This window comes from Passer domesticus, chromosome 3 (genome assembly GCF_036417665.1).
Source record: "Passer domesticus isolate bPasDom1 chromosome 3, bPasDom1.hap1, whole genome shotgun sequence".
Lineage (NCBI taxonomy): Eukaryota > Metazoa > Chordata > Aves > Passeriformes > Passeridae > Passer > Passer domesticus.
The window spans coordinates 54753010-54777605 of NC_087476.1; the positions used below are offsets into that span (position 1 = coordinate 54753010).

The 24596-nt window shown below is 36.9% G+C and overlaps 1 protein-coding gene across 9 annotated transcripts in view; it reads left to right on the forward strand.

Moving 5' to 3' along the window:
- The window catches only part of L3MBTL3 (L3MBTL histone methyl-lysine binding protein 3), a 78130-nt gene extending 53670 nt beyond the window's left edge, over positions 1-24460 (forward strand). For all 9 annotated transcript variants that reach the window (XM_064413139.1, XM_064413140.1, XM_064413141.1 and 6 more), the window contains exons 16-22: positions 1658-1760; positions 9299-9445; positions 10839-11003; positions 14626-14717; positions 19098-19261; positions 20041-20103; positions 22567-24460. In XM_064413139.1, coding sequence (XP_064269209.1) covers positions 1658-1760; positions 9299-9445; positions 10839-11003; positions 14626-14717; positions 19098-19261; positions 20041-20103; positions 22567-22710 — 878 coding nt within the window. In that variant the 3' untranslated portion in view covers positions 22711-24460. The remainder of the gene's footprint in view (positions 1-1657; positions 1761-9298; positions 9446-10838; positions 11004-14625; positions 14718-19097; positions 19262-20040; positions 20104-22566) is intronic.
- Positions 24461-24596: the final 136 nt, after the last annotated feature.

The window sequence follows — 24596 nt, forward strand, 5'->3', positions numbered from 1 at the left end:
GACCGTCCATTAAATAGGAAAAAAGTAATAATCTGCACAAATACTTATAAAATAGAATTATTACTGAATAAAATATTAATCCAACAGTATGACTTTGTTTTATTACCATGTAGAATATTTTAAAAATGTTAATATTGCTTCCAGGTAAGTTAAAATACATTTCCACACTTCTCTAAAGAAAATATTTTGCAAGACAGTTTCTGCCTTAGTCTGTATCATAGGACTTTCAATGATGAAGTCGGGATCTTTGCCTTTCACATTAGAAGTTTTTGTGAATGCTGTGCAATGTTAGCAATATTAGTCTAGGGCAGTTCACAGTATTCATACTGTTTTCAGATGAAAATGAAGTCATAATGAAGGATTATGACCTTTCTGATAGCAGTTAGGGAATTAAGAGCCAAGTATTGGTGTTGATTTTAACATTGTTTCACAATAATGTGAACAGCAGCTTCTCATGTAGACATGGACAACCAGTTGTAGTTCTTTTAAATTACATTTTTAGAGTTCAAAATTTTTAAGTGAAGAGAGAATACTTCTAGGGAGTTAATTTTTTCAAAGTCAGCACATCAGTGAAGGAAGACTTCTCTTTACAGAAACATCCCTATTCAGATAAATCTTCCTCTGAGTCCACTTGCTATATTATAAGCATGATTTCTGTATAAAGGTAGAGAAGGTAAAATTCCCTGTTCTCTCACCAATTACAGTCATTAAAGGCTATACAAGTCTTTGGACTTCAGTGTAGTGATGGTTTTGTAATTTTTGCATAGCTGGAACACTTGGTAAAAAAGGCTTTTAGACTGCTCTAATTATACATAATAATTCTCTGTCTTTCATTATCCATCTGCGAGCAAGAATCTTTCATCTGGAAAAATATTTAAATAGACTTTTTCGTGTTTGGATTGTTATCTGTAGGGGGAGATACAAGTTCATGTGCTGTTCAAGAAGAGCTGGTACAAGAGGGGGCCAGTGCATTCCTGCAGAGGCTCAGCAGGTGTTCCCAGTGTCATGTACTGGAGCACAGCTGTCTCTCACTTGCTCTGAAACTGTGGGTTATGTATTATGTTTGCTGGGGCCTCAGATCTCCTTTTGACAGCCTTTAATGTCTCTGCAGGCATCATTGCACAGGTTGATGAAAATCAGGTAGACACATAAATTCGGAGAAGTGAAAAAGTAAAAAAATCTCCTGATGGCTTGTTCTTTTTAGCAGTATTTTCAGCCTTTGTTTTCACATCGTTTTTACTGGAAAAGTTCAGCTAAAAATGTGTAAAGGCAATACACACTACAAATACATCCCTGTCTACAGGAACAGGGATGGGGTAGCTTACTTTTTCTGTGCTCTTCCAAAACAACCAGGTTCCAACTAAATGTAGATAGTAAAAGAGAAATTTGATGTCATGCAGCTCCTTCAAGATCTGTGTTCTTTATATAGACATAGTTCTGTTGTAGAGATTTACTTGCATGGAATAAAATTATTTCTCCAGTGGATTAGGTTGTTTAAATCTCCATCATGCTTTTACAGAATATATTATTAAAGTATTTCTGTTTACTTATTTCTTCATGCTTGCTACGATGCACTGGTATTCGTGCATATTTATATAGCTTTTAAATATTAGATAATTTTCTTAAATCTCATTTTGTAATTTCACCTGGCATGCAGGTCCCTTGGAACTGGTGGAAGCTTTAGAGCATGGAGGGTGTCCCACAGCAGGATGTAAGGGAGTTGGACATATTAAAAGAGCAAGACATATCGGCCATCATAGGTATGTTCTGTGAAACTGATTTTATTCTTTCAGTTGAGGGATATGTGCAGATGGTTCTTTTAAATTGTTGTTCGTAAGAAAACAGATCCAAGCTGGAAAAAAATAGGAAGTCTTGTAAACCTAAATATGCAGTTATTTCAGTTGCCATGGTGAGCATGCTGAAATAAACATTAGCAATCTGTAACTTCATTTCACCAGGGAGTGCTGAGATAAGATTTGCTGTACATTACTTTTTGTCACAATTGGTAAATTCAGTTACTCTGTATTTTGTTCCTTTGAGGATTCCTCAGCTTGCTGTCCAGTTTGCAAAATATCACAGGCAGATACATATAATCAATAACTTTTGTACCTTTTGAAATACGAGGTCACTGATTTTATTATGGCTTGGGTGTTCTTGTTCTGCTTGGTTGGTAACGGTTTGGGTTTGCTTGTTGGCTTGGAACAATGCTAGGAAGGAAATTCCAGTTGACATATTCCTGAATGACAGCTCGTTGCTTCTTTATAGTGTTTCTAAGGATGCTTTGTTGGACACCTTCTGAAGTAAAATTCAGAAATATGGGCATCCCATCCTAGAGAGTAGTTGATATTAGCACTGGAGAATGGAATGGAAGGGACAGAGAGACAATGACCGAGTAAATAAAAAACATCTCCCAAGTTGAAATTTTATTATTTTAAAAATATTTACAGTGTGGGGTGAATCCAGACTGTTTCAGTAAGGGATGTACAAGTAATGTAGTGTGTTAAGTTGAGAATGAAGCACCATAAATATCATCCTCTTACCTTTTCAGAAATTAGAGCTTCCAAAAGCTGTAATTTGTCCATTACACATTTGTCCATTTGACATTGAGACAAATTTGTCCATTTGTTCTTCCTGCTCTCTGATATGGTTAGATGACTGCTCTTTGGTTATTTATCTATACATTTTTTAAAGTATCTTTTCAAACTGCCTTGATGTTTTTGATGAGATCATTATGTGCTGTTCACTCAAGTTATGCTACAAGGTTTTGCTGGTGTATCACCATGTGTTAAGGCCCTGACTAATCCCTATCAAAGATACCTGGCCACAAAACTCACTGTATTACTGCATTTTGATATGCAAAAGGCATCTTCTGCTGCAAGTTCTTCCCTGTCTGCAGCAGAAGCATTGTTTTGTGCTGTTAGGAACAGAAGGGCTCCTGATGCTAGGACTTTAGCTTTATCCCCAGGAAGGGATGTAGCTATGATAGCTCCAGTGACAAAATTTGTTGCAGTATGAGCTGTGAAGGGGTTGCCATGACACAGTATGCCACAACTATCTTTCAGATTATTCTCACCCTCTTCCGGTTGTCTTTTTCTGTCTCTGTTATTTTTCTTTTCTTTTCTTTTTTTTTTCCTCCCAGTTTTTCTACCCTTCCCTTTTCTACTTTCCCTTTATTTCACTCAACAAGTAGGGTAACTCCTTAAACAGTCAAGTCAGTCGTTAACAATATTGTAACCTTCTGCATTCATAGCATTAGTCCACTGCAAATGTGAACTAAACTAGATTTGCCTAAAAAGCTTCCTGACTGCTTATCTGAAACCTATTTAAGTTCATATTCTAGTAGACTTGAGTATTGTATGGTTTATTATTGCATCTAGTCTGGGAGGCAATAAATTCCAACTCCTTATCAAGTGCTATCTCAATTACTTAGAATCAGGTGGATATGCCATGGGTTTCAGCCCAAAGTTAAAACTTAAAATGAGAAAAAAAAAGAAAGTAAATTTTTGTGAAAAGTTTTTCATTTATGATCTCTCTAAATAAATATTGGCAATAAAAGTTCTAATGTTTTAGATGGAAAGGATGAGTAAGAGCTGAGCTATATGTCTATTTACTTTGTGTAGCCTTTGTTTTTATAGCTACGTTTTCCATGCTATTTAAAGGTCGTTATACTTACTCATCCTAAATATTAAGAAAAGAAACAAACTCATGGCATTTCATTGTGCTTCTTTTTACTGTAGTCTAAGCAATCCAATTATTTGCACATTAACTGATAGTTCTAGGGTATAAAAATATAACCAAGGAGATTTTGTTGAACATAAGACACATATTAGCTGTTTCATAGTGAATATATTTTACCAGTAAGTTTCTTATTCACTAGCTATTGATTTGTCCTTTGTGATGATATTCTAGTTTTGTTATTGAGTATCTCTATGGAAAATAATGAGATTTGTTCTCTTCTGGAGCCTACATATTTGAGGGTCCAGGTTTCCACAAAAATTTTAACATTGTACCACCACTTTTTCCTGAATTAACCAAGAGATTTTGAAATTTGTACAATTTTCCACATCAGGTAGCATTCCTGTGGCTCTTTTATCTTGGCAATCCTGAAATGTATTTAACCATGCTTATCTTGTTTTTTTGCGATGAGGTGCAGCACACAAATGCCGGTGTGCAGAAAAGATGATAATTTAAAATGCTAAGTAGTTCTGAAATAATTTTGAGAGCTTGTTCCTTAGGAATCAGATGAAAGCCTTGGTGATTAATTATATAGCAGTGCTAAAACATTTGCTTTTTGGAAAAGTTGATGTGACTAAGGACTTGGTGTCTATCAACAGTTGATCTAGGATTATGTGTGGTGCAGCTGAAACAGCCTGACATACAGATTGTTAGCATTATGCAGATCACCTGCATATTTATGCTTGTGAATTGTGTACCCTGATGTTTAATGCATGCAGTAATTCTCAAGTTCAAGCAGAAGCACAAAGAGGTCAGTTATAAGTGTGGTTCATTTGAGTTTTGAGTAATTTCTTCATGAGTAAAGATTTTTGCCTGAAACTTCAAACTTTCCATGCATTATGTGTAAGTTGAAGTGAACTGAAGTGCTGTGTTGAAAGAGAACACATGTTGTATAAACATGGAAATCTCAGGTCAGCAGGAGGTCACATCTTTTTGTTCAGTGGTTTTTGATGCCAGTCTCAAGGTGGCACCTGCCAAATCTGTTCTAAAGCACTCTTGATTTCTTGATTCACCTTTAGACTGTTGAAGCAGCTTTCTCCTGAAAAGTGAATGCTTTGATGATAAACATGCACTGCAATTTGTGAAAGACAACAGTGGCATTGATTGTTTTGAGACTAGTTAAAAATGTTTTCATAAAGTCTGAAGTAAAGAGATCACTTAACAAAATCCATCAGAAAAAAAAAACAAAAAACACGTCCCTCAGATGCTGTCAGGATCTTTTCCATGAAGTTTTCTTGCTAATCATGTATTGCTACCAGCTGATGTGATCACCTGGACACAGGCTGATCTAGATAGTCTAAGCCATTCATTAGTCCAGTCTGGAGTGCTCATACAGCTTCATCCCTTGGCAGTGCTCAGCAGTAACTTGCACCTGAAAGGCACTGAGGAGCTCGCGTTGGTGACATTTCCAACCAACACAGCTGAACCAGGACACTTGTCTGTGGCTTAATACAGGTTTGCAAAATATTCCAAGTGTTCAAAAGGACTAATAATCTAGATTTAATGGTATTTCATATGCAAGTTCTTAGACCTAAGAGAGTGCTACCTAACTCTTCTTTAGTTTAAGAGAGAATCCTGGCCTATGTTCCCTTCTGATATTAGGAGTAGCTGAGAGTATTGTCTCTGGACTCTGTGCTTCAGAAAACTTGCATACTGCTACGAGATAGGAGCATCTTCAAATGTCTGGAGAAGACTAAGGTCCATGCCTATCAGCAGCCCAGTTTTATCCTCCTACCCTTGAACTTTACAGAAAAGAGATAGGGATGTAACTGCACCTAGAGACAGATCTTGAATGTGACAGAAGAGCAGTTGCAAATAAAGACAGGTGGGGTGTGCTACTCAACTTCTGTTCCATCAGACAGTTCTGGAAAGGGCTAGTAATGTAAAACTTCTGTTGACTTGAAAATCCCATGCCTGTGATCAGAGTGGTACATTGCCTTTTTCTCTTCATCTTTCATTATTCAGAAACTTATTTTAATGCTCAGTTTTTACTCAGCATGTGCAGGACTCTGGAAACAGGTCTCCCTTTCCTCGGAAAACCGTGTCATGGACACACACATTGCCAGCCAGTCTGCTGCCATTTCAGCGGTGCCCTGCAGACAGCTAATTATTGTGCTGTGCTGATCCCTCAGCGTTTGGAGACAGCTGATTGCTCTCGTGTGTGGGGGTGTGTGTGTGTCAGGTGCTATTAATGTGAATGTTTGTTTACTGAGGCAGCTCCAATGATAATTGAGATCTTCATGTTGGATTGGTTCCAAAGCTCTGGGGCAGTGCTGGGGGCTCTGTCAGAAGAATGGCAGAGGTTTCACATTGAGTACCTGTTGCTGCTTTTGCTTCCTGCCATTCTTTCTGAGCCTCTGGCAGACCTTGGTATACTCAAGCCAAGGGCATCTGATCATTTTGGAAACTAACTTCTGCACTGGTGCTGTTTTCAAACTGGTGTGCTAAAGCACAGTGTAAGCTGGAGCAGAAATCCAGGTTTAAGGTGACAGAAGAGTTAAAAATCCTTATTTAATATTAAATAACCGAAACACCAAGAATTCTGAGCCCTTGAGATGAATTGTGTTAAAAACTTACAGTCCTATATTAATCGAATACTTGTATTATGTAGGAATAACAAGATTAATTTCTTTTCATTTTTGTAGTAGACAAGTTAAACTGAACTGAAGGCTGGAGGCATTGAGGTTCAGGAGGATTTACTGATTGAACCAAAGCCATACGCAGGTTCATTCATGCTGTGTTTTGTTGTAACCTAGCTAACAGTGGAAACCACATGGGTTCTTTTTGTTGCCTCAAGTAACAGTGACATCAAAGGACTATCAAAGAGTTTTTTAAAAATTGCACAGCAACTTGAATGATTAATTACAGAGAAAAAGTCATCTGAATGTAGTGTTCCAAAGCATTGTTAATATTATAACTATTGTTGACTGAAACTGTCATTCAACTTCAGTTTTTCCAGAAAATACTAAAGAGAAAGGTGGTATATAAGCAGGCAAGTTATAATAAAGGACTGAATTTTTAGGCTTTTTCTTAGGTTGTTTTTTTTTTTTTTTTTTAATTTAAAACTTTTTAGTGGTGTTGGTAAACAGAAAACCTGCTGGAGTCTGACAATTATATTGTCAGATTTCATTGGGAGCGTAAGGCTTGCTTAATAACACACAACTGAAGTTAAATACCACATTGGTAGTGTTCACTGTTTCCTTGTGACAGCCCTTTTACTCTCAGAAACATGGCTCAAAACACCTCTGTGAGCCTAGGAAGCCAAAAGAAAATTACATGCTTTGCCCTGTAGCAATGGCAGGACTGAGATTAACCAATATATTCATGAACTTCTGAAAACTGTATTTCATCAGTGGTATATGTTTGTCACAGCAAGAACTTTAATCACACTAGCATTGGTGCCTTAAAACTTTTCTCTGAGCAGAAGCCTGTATCTTTTATCTTGTATTTGTTTTGAAAGAGAAAAAAGACATCATTGTGATAGATGCAGCAGTGTAAGTGATCTGGCAGAGGCTAGTCCTAAGACACGCAAAACCAGTAGGCTGAGAATAAATGTAAACATCTATAAATAGATTTTAAATAAAATGCCCCATTGTGCTTAAGAGAAAGTAGAAATAAAAGGTGAAGGTTCCAAGTTAATTTCTATTTGTATATTTTCTTCCATGTATCTAAAAAATTTCATTAACAAAAGCATACCATACTTCAAGTTTAGTGTTTTATAGACAGTTGGGTGGCTGGACTCTATCTGATTTGGATGTGTAAACAAAAAGTTTAAGAAAGCAAAAAGATAACTCTTTTGTGCTTCATTGGATCACCTGGGGATATGGCTGCATGTCCCTTAACAGCACTGTACAGACTGTTACATCTGCTTGGAGTAGCCTTTAACAGGGATCCCATCTTGATTAGAAAAGCAGAAGCTATTATATATTTTTTTCTTTTACAATTCAAGTTCAGCATAGCCACTCAATTATTTTAAAATAATATAATATTTAAAAAAAACAAAACTTGATACTGTCTTGTTTTCAAATGAGCCAACTGAAGAAATCAGACATACTGTTGATATCCTAACGTGATGAACCCAGCAAGGGCTGACTGACTTGGCCTTAAGGAATTTTCTCCTTTTATGCAAGTGCTGATAGAAATGTAAGTTTCCACCAACTTTTTGTTTATCTTGGTGACATCAAAATTAGATTACCCATATTGGTCCAACCCCATTATAGGAGCTGTTACATACTCATTTTTGAACCCAGAGCTTTGTTGGTAAGGGAAGAGGAGAGTGTACAGCATATTTTAAATTAAAAGGCCGCCTTCTTTTTTAATGCTGTGCTTTCTAGAAAGAAAACTATAGTGAAAGCTGTTGTTTTTCTATTAATTTTTGAAATTTGGAGGTGGCAAGGCATATGGCTGTCAAGGTAGAGTTGTTTATATTAGACAGTTCTCTTTGGAAATCATGCATGTAACTATCAGTGAAACAAATGAACCATTGCAGTGATTTATGGAAAGATGGGCAATTACAGCCTATCTTGAAAAGAAAAGAAGCAAAATTGAGAACATGGGGCTTTTACCTTTTAAAATTATGGAAGTCATTGTAACAGTACAGGTGAGTAGGAAAGCATAATTTCAAAATATAGTTAATGTCATAGCTCATGAGCCACAAATGGAGCATCATATTTAGTACAGTCTGTCCTGTATCTTACATAGTTTTGAAAACTTGAGTGTGATGCTATTCACAGTTGTAACATGTATATACTATTCAGAGTATAGGATATTATCATTGATGTGTTGAGTATGTGGTCTGGCTGACTAAACAGCACTAAAGCAAAATCCTAGTTCAGCCCCACGTGTTTCGGTTTGTGTTGCTGTTTTTCCCTTTACTACTTCTTGTGCAAACACAGGTTTTCTGACTTTGGTACAACTTTCACATTTCTTAGAGCGGTATTTAAAAGTCATTGTGTCAATGTTCATTGTCAAATTATTTCCCTAGCAGGAGTGTGGGGAAATAGGGAGTGTTGAATGTTAAGAAAGACTGTAAAAGTATCAGTCTCTTAAAGGAGTATGACAAAATAGCATTTGCAAAGATGGGGCACTCACTCTGCAGTAAGAGGATGTACTCCAATCCTCATGCTTTGCTCTTGAAATGCAGCTTCTGTGTAGATATTATATAATAGAAATATCCTCCTTCACATAAATAAATAACCATGGTAATAAGACTTTATTTGGAGAGACATGGGTATAGTCAAAGGCATCCTGTGTTCTATTATAAATACCATTAAAATTATGAGGGAGCAGGCTAAACATTTATCAAGCAATTTTCCACAATGAGTGTTGTAATAGAAAATAATACAATTTGTGTTACACAAGTTGCTGTCAAAAGGAAATGCTAAATTGAGGTTTTTATTCGATGGATTTATTAACATTTTAAAGTACTACTACTTACTGCATTTTAAAAAATCATCTTTATTTTAAGTTATTGCATCTACTTCCAGGAAATTCCAATGTCATTTTGTTTGAAATCAGTAAAGTGTTTGAGAATAAGGAGTAATTGTTGTTCTTCAACTTCTAGTGCAGTCAGCTGTCCATATTCAGAGATGAACTTGAACAAAGAAAGCCTCTTACCTGACCGATTGAGTGGGGAGATGCCTGCAGCCAGTCCTATCCCCAGAAACAGAAAAGCGGAAACGAATGAAAGATCCACCTCTCCTGTAATCAAGTAATTATGATTGAAGCGATGTCCGTGACTAACAGCAGTATTTCATTCCTGTGTTCTCCAATGCAATTTATAACTCTGCAATGACTGAATGGTTTCAGAAAGGCCTACCTATTTATCTACATTTTCATTTACAGGGAAGAAAAATGTTTTTTTCAATGCTTATCAAAAAGGTCATGGAGCTGTCAAAGACTGATACTGATTTTACTGCTTATGGTTTAATAAGAGTTTGGTTTCATCTTCAGTGTAACTATCTAGACTACTAAGTGGTTAATTGGAATTTAAAATTGAATGTTGACCAGTTGGTTTCCCTTTAGAAAATTATTTCTTTGTGTTCCTTTTGTTTGCTGTAGTGGCATTATTGATGTGACTGTAAATTAATGTAGCTCTTTGAAGAACAGCCACTATTATGTCTTTACAGTGGGAGTGGGGAATCAAATTACTGGGCCTGAGTTTTGCAAGAATAATGCTGAAGTCTGTAGCTGAAGCTTTTAAACAGGAGCACTGGGAAAAAACAAAGGAGTGTGATACCGAGATTATTATTTTCAGATGATTATTTTATCTCAGAAATTGTGGATACTGATTCCTGTGCTTATTTTCGACTGAAAGGAAAAATAGAGAATTTAAGAAGAAAAGGAAAGGAGGAGAGGCTTTCCCTTCTTTTCATGGCTAACATTAATGTAAATGTGAAAGTGTGAATGATGTGAAATGTGAAAATGTGAAAATTTCCAGTTCTCACTGTAATGACCACATATTTTCAATAGCTGGTATTTTAAATTGCCTTCTCAGAGACAGTTTCAGCTTCATGCTTTAAAACTCAAAATGTTCTGCTGTCTAAGAGTTCTGCCTGATTTGATTGTTATAAATGTAGGGTTTTAGAAATCTGAAGTGACTTAATTACTCCCTGGCAGATAGTCTGCTTGCCATTACAGTGAATCCACTGGAAATTTGAGCAAAGTCCTTAGTGGCAGGGACTGTGTCAAGTGCTACTTTTTTCATTGTCGCAATTAAGAGGCTGCATAGAACACTTTAAAAGCTGCACAGTGGTACGTTATGGGAGAGAAGGGATAGGAGGAAAATAATACCTCAAAGTGTTCTTGTGTAACAAATATTTGACGTGGATAGCTTATTATCAAAAGTAATATTAAAAAAATTCTGTTCCTGTTGAATTGCCTAATCATTTTACCATTGACTTAATGGAGAGAGAGTTCTTTATTTTGATTTCTGAAAATGCCAGGTATACAATTTTTTAGTGGCAAGTAAAAAAACTTCTCTATATTTCTTAACCAAAAAACCACCTTGAATGTTTTCAGTTTACTTTTTGTGAATAGAGAAAATAAATTAAACAGCTTTTCTGCTTCCACTTCTAAACATTTTGTTAATTTGTTTTAAACAGTGACAGAAAATGCCCCAGCCCTGGTCATGTAGGTATGAAATCTTCACCTCACAATCGACCATCAGGGAAAACTGTACCAGAAACAACCAAGCTGGAAGATGCAGAAAATAAATCTCCTTGCAAGAAGCCCCTGTTATGCAATGTGAAAGAAAAGAAGGCACCTGGGTAACTCTCAGTTCCTTTCAAAGTAATGAGTGTTTGGAGTCAGTTCAAAAAGCAACTTACCAGGCAAAGCAGTCCAGTGATTTGTCTGTGGAATTCTTAGAAGCCGTGGGGAAGGAGATGAATGCTATTCAGCTCTTTTTATCTTAGAAATAGAGGGGAAGGGAGTATCACAAGGTATATAAGAAAAACATGTCAAAGGAGAGGAAAAATACAATACAGTTATTGGAAATTGAGATTCTTCTTCATAGGTTTGTGTCCAAATTATTTTATATATACAAATATCTATAAATTAAAAGTAATTCTTTAACTTTCAGCATCTGGCACGCATTTTTGACAGAAAATGATGCGAGAACTTTTTTATACCACAAATATTATTCCCCAGTGCACGTTTGGAAAGTATCTTTGAAACTAAAAGTACACAATTCAGTGTTTTCATGGGGATATGTGAGGCAATAGGATTCCCTAAATTTTTAATTAGTTACATAATTACTACATTTTATTATTGACTATTTTCAAACAGAAATAGATGACATCCTGGAAGATGATGTGTCATTTGTGATATATTTACATGAGCTACATTATTTTTGTTCATAATATATGAACTGTGTTAGCAATAATAATGTCTTGAGAGACAGAGAGAGGAGAGTTGGTATTTTATGGTAAATCGCCCACAGTAAAGCTGGTGATTGAAATGGAGCTGTTTGGTTAAGAGTTGGACTTTGATAATCTTTATTGGATCCCTTCCAACTCAGGATAATAAACAGCATTCACTAGTCATACTTTAGTGAATTTAAATATAAAAGAAAAGAAGACGGCTTCAAGTGTAATTTAGAAATAACCTGTGTTAAAAAATAGTTGTAATTTATCATTTTTATCATACTTACAGTAAATTCAAATTTTTCTTTAGAAATATACTTTGGCTTTACAGACTACCTCTTAAGATTAATTGAAGAAAAGAATTTTCATATTTTATTTTTTTTGGAGGGTGTTACCTTTAGAAGACTTAAGATAAACAATACTTGTGCTATCTGTTCACTGTGTTGAGTCAGTTTTGTTAAGAGAATAAGTCTTGTGCCAGCTTTGAACTACCCAGAGACTTTGCAGCTTGTATTTCAACTGTTAGAAGACACTGATGACTGGCTGCATTTTATCATCTAGCTTTCCTCATTCATTATGTATCCAGCAAAGTCATGGAGGACTTTCAGTTGAATAATCTCCCTTTGAAAAAGGCATGAAAAATAATGTTCACAACATTAGGTATATATGAACTGCTGGGGTTATAAAATATTGAGCATCTGCTTATTGCAATACCCAGTGGATCTTTTTAGATGTGTATTCAAAGTACACATGCATAATTGAAGACATAGATACACACACTTGTGTGCTTTTTAGTTGCTGAGCTCATACTGTGGATTTAATTATGTTTGACTGCAGTTCAATTGTGTATACCTTTGTATTCAAAGGTAATCTTCTGTTTCATAGAAGTCTTTCATTGAGGAACCAACCACAAATGATCCCAAACATGAGTTTTATTTTGTCATGTTAAATCTAAGTGGTACTCAGCTAATCTCTAGTTCCCCTTACTCCTTTTCTTCTCTCTCTCTCTCTTGCTTTTTTTTTTTTTTTTTTGGCTCTCTCTATGCGTCAAATAAATATACTAGAAAATTTTGGTTTGCAAGAATATAATTATGTACATAAATACTGCAGTGTGTCCCTCTGGAATGTTCCTGACACTAAAAGTCATGATAAAAATTACATACCTACAGCATATTGAATTTTAAAGTATCTTCAGAGTAGCAAAAGAATTTCACTGTAATAAACATTCTATTCTCGAAATCTTTACAGTGAAGGAAGCTGAATACTCAGACTTGGGGAATCAAATTATACTGGCTCTTAAAAAAAATTCTATTTGTCTTCCAGCCTCTTAACCAAAACCTTCAATTCATGATACAGTTGTATTTAACTAATGAGGTCAAATTTCTGTATGTATGCTGCTATGAAAATTGCTCTCAAGAAAATAGGGAGTACTTGTTTCCTCACAGGATTTGGTGATCTCTCTTCCTTAGCAGAATTACAGCTGTCATTTCCTTTGCCTTTGGAATTAATTGCACTAGTTATTTTAGCATGTTACTTTAGAAAGTTTTCTGTGTTTGTGGAGTTTGGAAAATAAGTTTTAAGTGAATAAATCTTTCTGAGGAAGATACTGTGGAGAAGTCCTTTGTGGCGGAAGAAGCTGTGCATGCTGTATGTATTCCATTGATATTGGTTGTCATACTATTATTATTTGTGTGCTGTCATACTAAAAAGCTGGATTTCCTGATCTGCACTGTTCGTTTTGCACCATTACTAGTGTGATAATTATATTTTTGTTGAAGTCAGTGAACCTGAAGCTCCTACTTGATTTAGTCACAGATGTTTTCTTGTATATAATATATAAATGGGATTCAACAGTATAAATGTAAACAGTGGAATTAAATAGGTCTGTTTCTTCTGTGGATTTGTGTTTTGAGGTTAGCTAATCTTGATGCCTAACAAAGTGTTAGGTGTGCATCTGCTTTTCCTCTGTGATGTTGACATTTGTTAAGGTGTTCTTGTTGATTCCTTCTGAGGTAGATGGTAAAGCGTCAGTTCATATGGTAGTGGGATTTCTTGTAGTCTTTACTCTAAGAATCATTCTGGTGCCCATTTTTAGAAAATGCTCATTTGTACTTGGTATATCTGAGTGCTCTGAGTATCTGGGGTGGTTTAGTAAAAATTGGCTAAAGTATTCTGAAATTCTTAAAAAGCAGAAGTAAGTAGACACGTAATGTCATCAAATTCATGTCACTTCACATTTGTAAGAAACCAGGAAGTACCAGGAAATACCTCTGGAAATACCTTCTGAAGGCAGAGTTTGAAAAGGAACTTCCCAAGGGCTGACGGGAATTCACACACCCCACACATCCCCATCTTGAGAAATTCTCTTATTTCCACATCTCTTGCCCAGTTATTCTCAACAGGGGGAAGACATTCCCTTTCTGCAAATTTTTGGGCTGGCAAAGCTTAGGGAGCAGCTGGATAAGAAGTAATGCAAAAGCAGATGCAAAAGAATATAGATATTTTCAGTGATATTTTCAGTGGGATCATTAGCAGCTGCACAACAGGGTGTCAGTAATTGTACTGACAAGGAGTTGATGCCCTGTAGAGACGAATGTTGGGCAGAGGAAAAGGAGTGTTATTTCAGACAGCTCCTGAAAATGGCCTGCATAACCAGCCAGGCTTTGTAGGACATGCAGCTGTATATGTGAGCTATATACTCTTCCCACCTTATGATGTGAACACATCCACTGCCTCCATTTGTGTATTTTTTAGTTTCAGTTATCAAGTCAGGTGTGTTGGTATGGTTCACATAATCTTAGTTTAAACTATTCTTGAGCCTTCTTTGCAAAATTCATGTCAGTCATGCCATTCTGTGTAAGTCAGAAATAAGATCCTCTCTTCCTCTCTTTCTTTATTTTATAATGATACAGCATCATTTGTGTGGGAATCCTGGTGTGTCAGTAGTATTGCTAGCAAGAGATTTTATCATGCTTAGTGATTTTTATGATGTGTTAATAAAAATTGAACATCTTCTTTTCCTCAGTGGAGTACTACAAACAAAGGATGCCATAAAGTACAAAGAGTGTGAAGATGAGGAGACAGAAAATAAGCTACTCATTTCAAATGAAATCAAAGGTAAATTGGCAGTTCTTAATTTGTTTCAATTAAGTTTCACTGCAGAAGTGAAGCAGTATGATGTCCCTTGAAATTCTCATGAAACTGTATTGCAAGTTCTTTTCCACATTCACTGTCTGTGTCCAAAAATTTCTTGACAGCAACACTTTGAGCATTGTGTCCTGATTTGGGGCAAATTTGGAAGGAACTTCCAAAGGGATGTTCCTTAAAGGGAAAAATTCAGCAGCCCTTCTCCCTACCTGTTCGAGAGATTATCTTGTATCTGTCAAAGGCTTTTCCAAGAACTTTATCACTGTTATAAGGATGAGTGCAAAATGAATGGCAATATAAAAAAAATCTCATTTCAATTATGTTTTTCCCCTGACTTTTCAAAATAGTTTATTAAACCATTCTGAATTGTAAATGTACAACGTTCACTTATTGCCTCAAAAATGTATTGAAATTTAAAGAACTTACACATTATAGATATAAAGCAAAATTAAGGTGATTTACTTAACCCAGCCTCAGTCTTGTTGAGGGGTGATGGACAGATTGTGGTTCCTCATTGGTGAGACAGGGAAGTTCTCATATGGTCTCCAAAGATTTCTTCCAATGTGGACTTTTCTTCTGTTCAGTGATTCTGAGTGGTTGTATGTGCAGCTGTAGCAAAACTCTTTGCTGTTCACAGATCCACTTGGACAGATTGAAGCAGCTGTTCATTAATGATTTTTATCCTCATTGTTTAGAAAGAATACAGCACAAATCCAGAATATCAGAGTCTTAGATTTGCTGATGTTTTCATGTGTGAATCTTAGTATCAGGCTTGTTTTTAGACTGAATCAGTGCATTGTTTCTGTGCAGCCTTGCTGCAACAATTTTATTAACTGATACTAGGTCAATGCAAGTTAAGTGTTCTTAATTTCCTAATCTTAATTCCTTGTATTTTTGGATTATTTTCTTTAGAATTTTTTTTGTACAACAGCAGTTTGTAAGACTTCCATCAAAATTGAGTGTTTGACTTGAGTAACTCTGTTTCTTTAAGAGCTACATGTCTTGCCTGTTAAGTGAGCTCATCTCTGTAAAATGCAGGAAATTCTGTGATAGTGGTAAAGCTTGCATAAAGATAAAGTTAAGGTAGTGGTTTATTTTTAAATATTAACCTGATGCATTTTTTTAATCTTAAGGCATTATTTATCTGCCAGTACTTTTCAGATAGATCAGAGGCACTCCGGTGAGTGTGTAAAATTTGAGAGATCCCATCTATTGTAGGAGCTGTGAAAAAGCCGTGTTAGTGTTTTGAAACGTGTAGTTCAGAATTCTACAGAAAGTGAAGCATTAAAAGAAGCAAGTCTCTAAAGCAAATAGAAGAAACTTTTTAGTAATTTTAGCTATTTTGTTTTAGCAGGAAGGAAATATGCAGCTTTGATGTTAACCTTTGCATGATTTGACACAAAAAATTTCAAATAGTTGGAAGCATTTGAAATTGTCTGGTATTATTCTTTTAAATCTAAGAAAACTGGCCTGATTTTGTGAAGCATTTTGAGTTTGACAAAATTGACTGTTTTTGACCGACAACCTCTGCTTGCTAGGTTCTTGCATAGTTAGATTTAGGAATATAGAACATTTTCTTACATTGTTGTCTGGAAAAGTTGTCCTTTTTAAACACATAATGTTATGTTATTATATGTTTAAGTAGGATGGCACATTTAAGCTGTAAGATGAAAATGGATCTTTAAGTTCTTGCTGTCATAGCCATGGAAATCTCAAGATAAAATAATTGTGAATTTATGAACTGTCACTGCTGGTACCTGTGCTTGTTGCCTTGGTTTTTTGGCCTGTCACCTACCTTGTTATTCTTCAGCCTACTTTTGCTGTACTCACTTGACCAGTTCCCTACTGATAACTTTATGAAATGTTTACTGCTCTCCTCCCTTTGTTTGGAGAAACATTATTTGGAGCTAAAGAACTCCACTGAAATCACTTCCCCTTCATACTAACTTTTTTTACGGGCATAAATCTTGTGCTAAAAATCTTATATATGCTCCTGTGCAGGAGGCAATGAGCAGTGGTAATGGTCTGTCATTAATGCTAGAAAGTATTTGCCACTTACCTTCTTTGAAATAAGCAGATTTTGTTTCTTCACTTGAGTGGTTGAAGAACCTGTTTGTGGCTCTGTGATGGCTAACCTCTGGTGCACTTCAAGTTACTCTTCTCCTAAATGTCCCAGTTGAGACATAACTTGGAATATATCTCATATTTTCTATGGCCCAGAAAGACAGATTGCCTCTGTATGGGAAGCAGGGCGTGCAGAGTGAGAAATACTCCAGAGCATTCCCTACTCCAGAGAGTAGGGAAAAATTTTAACTGTCTGGTGTTAGAGATATAGATTGTAGCCAAAGTGGTGTGTTCTGGACTTCCTGTTACAAAGTTACCCACACTAAATCTAAATTTCCCTTTTTATTTGATGTTGTGGTTATATCTGCTACAGGGCTAGGGACTTTTATTTTAAATTTTTTTCCATCTATTTGAGTAAATTAGCACTTTGCATGGTCCATTTGTGCTCTTTGCCTTACCTGTGAGGCAGATACTACACAGACTGAGAATGCTGCTCACCATGCCTGTACCTGTGTGCTGCTGTGTGTATACATATATTTAAATGCATGAATACAGGGTGTGCTTTGTGTGGTATTTTCTTCACACAGCATTACAGTCTGCTATTTATGTGGCATTATCAATATATTGCATGTTTTGTGAATGAAAGGGAAAAATAGCTGAACACTTACATTTCCAACTCTTAAGACACCTTGTCTAGAAGGAAAAGATCAGAGGGAAAGGACAGGGAGGGGATTCAAGGAGACAATTAGAAAGATACTGTTCAGTCAAATATGCTTTACACTCAGCAGAGTTGTTACCTTTCACATTCCTTTCTCACTGAGATTTTTATTAGTATAGAGGCTCTAAGGAGCATTTGTAAAACAACAGTGAAGTGTAAAAAGACATTTAGGGAACTCTCTTTGAAGAATGACAGTATAATGGTAGTAAAATATTAAGGAGTCTATTTAAAAAAAATGAATGAGTGGGCTGACAGTGCTGACTAAACGGCTTAAGAGTCCTCCTCAGAATAACAGGCATTAATATGGAATGAGGACAGATCTTGAAAGTAACAAAAAATTAGGCTAGAGGAGCAGAACAACACAAGCAAATGTAATAACGTTCTATGTTAGGTGTATTATAGATCAGCCACACTGTGCTGGCAAAAACCCATGATGGGAATTTGTTCCCTAGTTGTTGGGTGCAAATGTGTGAAAGCTAGAACAGTAAGGATTGGGAGAACTTGTGGTTAATAGCAACTTCTCAAAAATGAAAGTAGAATGGAACTGCAACAGGAATGAGCAATCCAAACAAAAATAGCATAGGGATTTGTGAGTAACTGCATGAACCATGTCATTAAGGAATATTAGGCATTAAGAGTGTACATTGTTGACTGTTCATTAAGAAGTGAATTTCAGAGATTTTCCACAATTAAAGTTGGCAATTGGGAAGCATTTGGGCCTGAGTTCAGAGAGCAGGCATGTTGCTTTTGCATTGCCAATGGATCTAAATGAACAGGGATGTCATATGCAGTTTGACATCATTTGAGGTATGACTCTTCACTCTTTCCTGCTGCACACATCTGCAGCTGCTGCTTTTCTCCACATGACAGCAGCATTTGTCTGAAGGCAACCTCCCACCAGTACATTACCTTTGGGAACAGTGGGATGGGAGATCATTCCTTCCTTATGGATGAGTGAGATAAAATGCAGCATGGAGGAGTTTAATGTTATTTTCCAAACAAAACATTCAATTAAAGTAGAAGCAGAGAATTTGCAGACATTTGCGTTTTTTTCCTCAGAAGAACTGAAAAACATTTTTGTTGTGGATGAGCCATAAATGTTGTGTGGGCTGGAACAGCATAACTGATTCATTTGGAATTTTGTAGCAGTGCAGTGCTGCTTTTGATTTTCTAACAGCTCAACCCCAAAATTAAGTTAATTCTTGTATTGCAATACTACTATTAAATGTGAGTGTGATTTATTGTACCAAAATATTTAAAATTGTTTGACCTGTGGTGTGTTATGCTAACAGCTCTGATGGCATGGAATTGTGTTGTGTTGAAAGAGACTTCTTCCATGTAGGAGTAGTTATATTTATAGAGAGCCAATATCATGATAGTCATACTAGTGGAGAACAGTCATGGCACTTCCAATTCTGGTATGGCATTCATGGCATTTTACTATTCAAGCAAAACTGTACAGCTTGTGTAGGGAGGCCCATGAATAGAAATGAATGTGCTTTTACTGTGACTGATCTCATCATCGACGGAAGGATTTAATTCTTGTTTCTTGCTTCCTGTTGCTGAAGATGTTGAAGAACCCAACACACAGAGGCTTCTCTCTCAGCCAGTTATCGTGTCTTCTAAGCTGCAAATCCCTGGCCTACCCTTGCGATGGGAACAGCAGAGCAAGCTCCTTCCAAGTGTAGCTGGGATCCCAGCCAGCAAAGTTTCTAAGTGGAGTACAGATGAGGTAGGTTCCCCCTTTGTCTTCTGTCTTATTACCACTGTCCTCGAAGGCTGATTCAGAGCTTTGGATTATCCCCATAGATTAAGAATAATACATGAGTACTCAGAGGATTAGACTCAGTCAAACCTAATGTAACTGATCCCCAAAATGCTCATCCTGCTGCCATCCAGCTCCAGAAGTATTAATTAATATGTGTATTGACAGATAAATATGTGTATATATATATATATATATATAAAAAAGTATATTCATTGGTGTTGTAAAGAGAAGTGCTAAATGTATCGCCCAGCATATCAAGTGCTCATTGTCTCCACTACCAACATCTAGTCCCCACACAAACGTTCTGGAGAAATGGACCCCAGTGTAGGGGTCCTCATGAAGCAAGAAGCTGTTCCTGGTGCATAGTTTGGATGTGTCACACTGCTTTGGAGAGTGAGAACATAGTGCAGAGAGGAACTGCATGGATATGGTCAGGCTATAACACCTGATGTAAAGATTAGAGCCTCTGTTCAGGTATGTAACCAATGCTTGGACAGACAGAATTTTGTCATTGCTTTACTTTCACAAGTACCTGTGACTGTTCTCTGCACCTGTGGCAGTTGGATCTCATTTAATCAGAGAACGAAAGAAGCATGACTCTATGCACTTGCAGAATAAGGTGAAACATCTAATATGAGACTGTAAAAACAATAGCTAAAAGACTTTAATGATTGTCAGCCTTAAAGACTATTTTGAGAAAACATGAGTCTCACTAAATCTTTTGTTGTCTGCTTTGGTGGCAGGTCTCTGAATTTATACGAAGTTTACCAGGATGTGAAGAACATGGCAAGGTGTTTAAAGATGAGGTGCGTGAATTTTATTTCAAAAAGATGGAGACAAGAAAGCCTGGTAGAAGTACTTGTAAATTAGTAGGATGAAGTGTGTGGAATCATAGAATCATCAGGGTTAGAAGAGATCTTTAAAACATCGGCTCTAACCCTCCAACCTATCACTATCCCTCTAGCCTCTAAACCTTACCAACCAGCACCAGATTCAGATGCCTCTTAAAACTCTTCCAGGAATGGTGACTCCCCCACCTCCCTGGGCAGTCCATTTCAGTGTCATATTGTTTAAAGTCAGATGCAAATGTATGGAAGATTTGGTTGGTTTTCAAGTCATGATATGGGAAAAAAGTAAAGAGAAAACCAGCCAAGTGTCAGCCAGGTGTTTTTCCAACTTTGTTCCTGCTGATTGAAATTACTTACAAACTTTGTGATTTACTACTGTTCTCTCTTGGTCTGGTTGGACAAGATTTATAAGCAAGTATGTTATTTTACTTCTGCAGGATGTTAATAAGTAAAACAAAGCAGGACAGTGGTTCAAGATAGCCATCTCTTAAAACTCTTTGCGTCTTGTCTCATCACGTTTAGCTATTGATGCTCTTCCTCCTGATATAGCCAATTAATGGATGTAATTTAACTCAGCAGGAAGTGAGAAGATCATGTAGTTCAAAGGAGCATGTACTCACTCTGTGAGCATGTGAGGTGTGCACTTCTGTCATCTGAGAAGATTATTTTTCCAAAGTTGTCACTAGGAATGGATAGGTATTTTAGATATATTAGGCATTATAAGCTAGGTTGTCTTATTTTTTTTCTGCCCAGAGGTTTGTTATTCCTGTTAATGCTTAGCTTCAAGAAGGCAGTCTGATCACAGATGCCAGAGTGATCAGGTGCTTATCCCAGCCAGATGACCTGAAAGGGCAGAGTCAGCCAGCCTTTCAAGTGAAGAATAATTTTTGGTGCTTAGACTTGGGAAGGCACCTCCTGAGGAAAATGCATACAGATGGCCCTGCTAATCTCCTGCAACAGAAGTCTTCAGGCTGTGCTGTAATGACTATTACAGCTGCTTATCAAAGGACTGAGAGGCTGCATTTCGCACTAGCTCATATGTTGAGCATTTTACTGTTCAAGCCTGGATCGTCTCCTATGTCACTTAGGGTGTCTCATCAATGAATTTAGAAATAAAAGTTGGCGTATTGCTAATCAAGTCAGCAAACAGCAAATGCTACAAGAGATGCTGAATCCTTACACTTTCATTCTCAGAGGTGTGAGAAAATATTTCCCTTCTCTAGGATTCAGCCTCTCAGGCCTTTTCTGTGACTAGTAAATTAAATGTCCCCCACTGAGGTCAGTGAGGTCATTGAGGCATGGAGTGGCTGACATCAGTAGGTAGAAGATGCTGGTTCAAACTTCTACTACGGAAATGAACCCTCAGCCTGCTTCTGTTAAGATGCTTCAGCTTTTTATTTGGGGGCCCCAAGTTCACCCACTTCAAGGTCTGAGCCCACCAAGTCTGGCTTTGTGTACGAAATGAGTAGAAAGTAATTGTGGGTTACCACATGGAGCTGTTCTGACTGCTGTATTCCTCAACTTAGAGTGCTGGGGTGTCCTTTGCAGCATGTCTGATTCAGAAAACTTGTTTCCTAGCCCTACAGGAATTTAGATTGTTTTTATCTCAGGTTAGTATCTTTAAGGCTAAGCAGTGCTCCTATCTAACCACAGTTGCATTTTATGTATAGATATCCAGCTTACACTGAAAGTTTACCAAAAGTTTAAGTGATCCAAAGGTTATATAGGAAATGTTGGCCCCATTGAAGCCCCTGAAGTGAGGACCCTGGGGGCTAATCCTGTTGGGATTTAGCACTCCTGCTGAGTGATTTGGTACAGGAGAATGTTCATTTGTAATGTTTAGTAAAATATCAACAATACAAAGAAAAAATATTCCATGTTTTGAAATGTTCTGTTGTGTTTGTGTCAAAGAGGCAGTTTTATTACCTGGCCCCTATTTTCATCTGTGATCAAATTAATTTCAGTTTGCTATTTAGTGAGCAGAGAAGTGGTGGCCTGAAGGGGATTCCAGCTCTGTAGCTGGGAGTGAGATCCAGAAGCTTCTCCTGTGGATGCTTGCATAAAAGGAATTGCTAAGATGTTTAAAAGCATTGCTGTGCTTCAGTGTAGTTGAATTACACTTAATTTACCCACTTTACTTTTCAATAGGTTTTATATTGTCAGTATGAAAATGAGAACTGCTTAGATAAAAATTAGCCAGACGGTTGTTTTCGAGCAGGAAGATGATCATCCTGTTCTCTTAGACTAGCTGATCTGTCTAAAGGTTGAAATCAAAGCTCTCCTGAAAACATTTCAAAGTGTTTGTATTCAGCCAGCCCTTAACTTTGTCTGAAGTTGCTGGAACTTTCCTTTTCATGTTTTCTGAAACTTTTATGCTGCTGCACTGCACTATTGATAGCTTTGTGTGTTTTTCTTTTAAAGCAAATTGATGGAGAAGCATTCCTGCTAATGACCCAATCAGACATAGTCAAAATAATGAGCATTAAACTGGGACCGGCCCTAAAAATCTTTAATTCCATTCTGATGTTCAAAGCTGCAGAGAAAAACTCACACAATGAACTCTGAAGATAATGGAAAATGTGCACGAACCAGCTTTCTCCACTGGAGCTCATGTTTTATTCAAAGCACAAAGACTCACTAGAAGTGTTGAGTAAGGACTCTCAGAAAGGAAGAAACTTAAGTTCAGCACTGGTGGACTATTTATATTCTCCTGGAGCCAGTACACATCTGAATCCTTCTGGGAAGTGTTCAAGCTTTTGAGAAGGTACTGTGTGACAACCGAGTCAGCTGGTCTTATTTACCAAACTAATGGCGCTAGTTCTCCATGGATGGTTAGGATCCCTAACTCTCTCTGGACATCAAGAAAATCTTCATTAATTATTTATGCTGTATTATATAAGGGAACGTTAATATTTTCTAAGGATTCTTGAATTGTACTTCATGTACCCATTTTACTTTTCAGAAGCTTTTACTTCATTTTATCAAAATAAAAACTGATCAGCCAAAAATTAGGCTACAGGTAGCCAGATGAGACTGTTATGGCTAATGTGTATTTGTGCCATAGTCTGAAAATGAAACACTTAATGTTACATATGTGACACTTTATGCTACAGCATATTACTTTACAGATAATAAAACTGTCTGTTTGCTTGTAACAAAACAGACCTTGTTGGGGTTGAAATTATAATGCTTTTTTGATAACTGAATGTTTTTACTTTTGCACGATTACCAAAATGTTATGTGAGTTTTGCCACCAGCATCTTTCATGTATTTTATCAAAAGACCAGTATAGAGAAGGCTGCAACTGAAAAATAAAGTTTTACTTCATAGAAGATTTTTGTTTATGCTGCACAATAGAGTCCCAGCCATTTACATGGAATCTGCTACAGTCCTTCAGAACATGGAAGAAAATAGAAGTATGTTGAGGCAAGAAAATTAGCAGAAAAGAAATTACATTCAATTGTGTCGGCACTTCCCAGTCTTCAGCATAGTTACCACAACAATGGAGAAAAACTCTGCTCAAGCTAGGACTGCTACCCTGGTTTCATATTCAGTAGAGGTTTGTTTTCCCAGGGCTGGGAGAATTATTTTACTCACCACTTTCTAGCTGAAAACTCTGATTTGTAAATTAATAAGGCATATGGGGAAAGGGAAAGCACAGGGAAAAGGATACTTAAATGCTTGTGGTGCACCGGCACATGCTAGGTGTAAAAAAACATGCAATTCAAACTAGGTCATTAGCAGGCTGCAGGTGTCAGCAGCAGGTACTGAGGCGAGGCAACCTCCTTTCTTGGAGGATTTTTATAGGGAAAGTTGGAAAGTCATTGCACGTGGTATATACACACACAAGGTGTAAACCAGATGCACTTTATATGGGAGAAAGCCTAGCTGCCTGTGTACTGAGAGGACTGCTCCAGAATTACTTTGCAAGAAGAGAGAGAAGAGTTGGATCAGGTTTTTTGGCAGCACTCTGCTTTAGTGCTACAGTGGGCAGTTGCTCAGCTGTCGAACTGGGAACAAACAGAACATTCCCATTGCACAGAACTGGGAGAATGTTACATCTTCCCACAGATTTTGCTAGGCTTTTCTTTGGCTGGAGTTCGTAAGTTTTCACTCTGTGTCCCTTCCAGATCGTGTAGGTGACTGGTACCTGCCATAATATGAGGTGAAACAGGGTCAGTATTAAGTAAGTTGCATTGCTCTGTTAATTTCCTCCCATGGCATTGCATAAATAATATTTTTACATTTTGTTCAGTATGTGTACGTTCAACTTGCACTCTTATTGTACTACAATACAAATAAAACCTGAACTGGAGTCTCTGTTACCTTTGTGTGTGCCCAGGACTCCCAGATGAACCCAGCTGCTTCTGATGGGTGTGGTGTGGAGCAATTTCTCACTGTAGCTCAGTGCAACCAGTAGTTTTAAAAGAGCAACTTAGCTACTGCTGTGT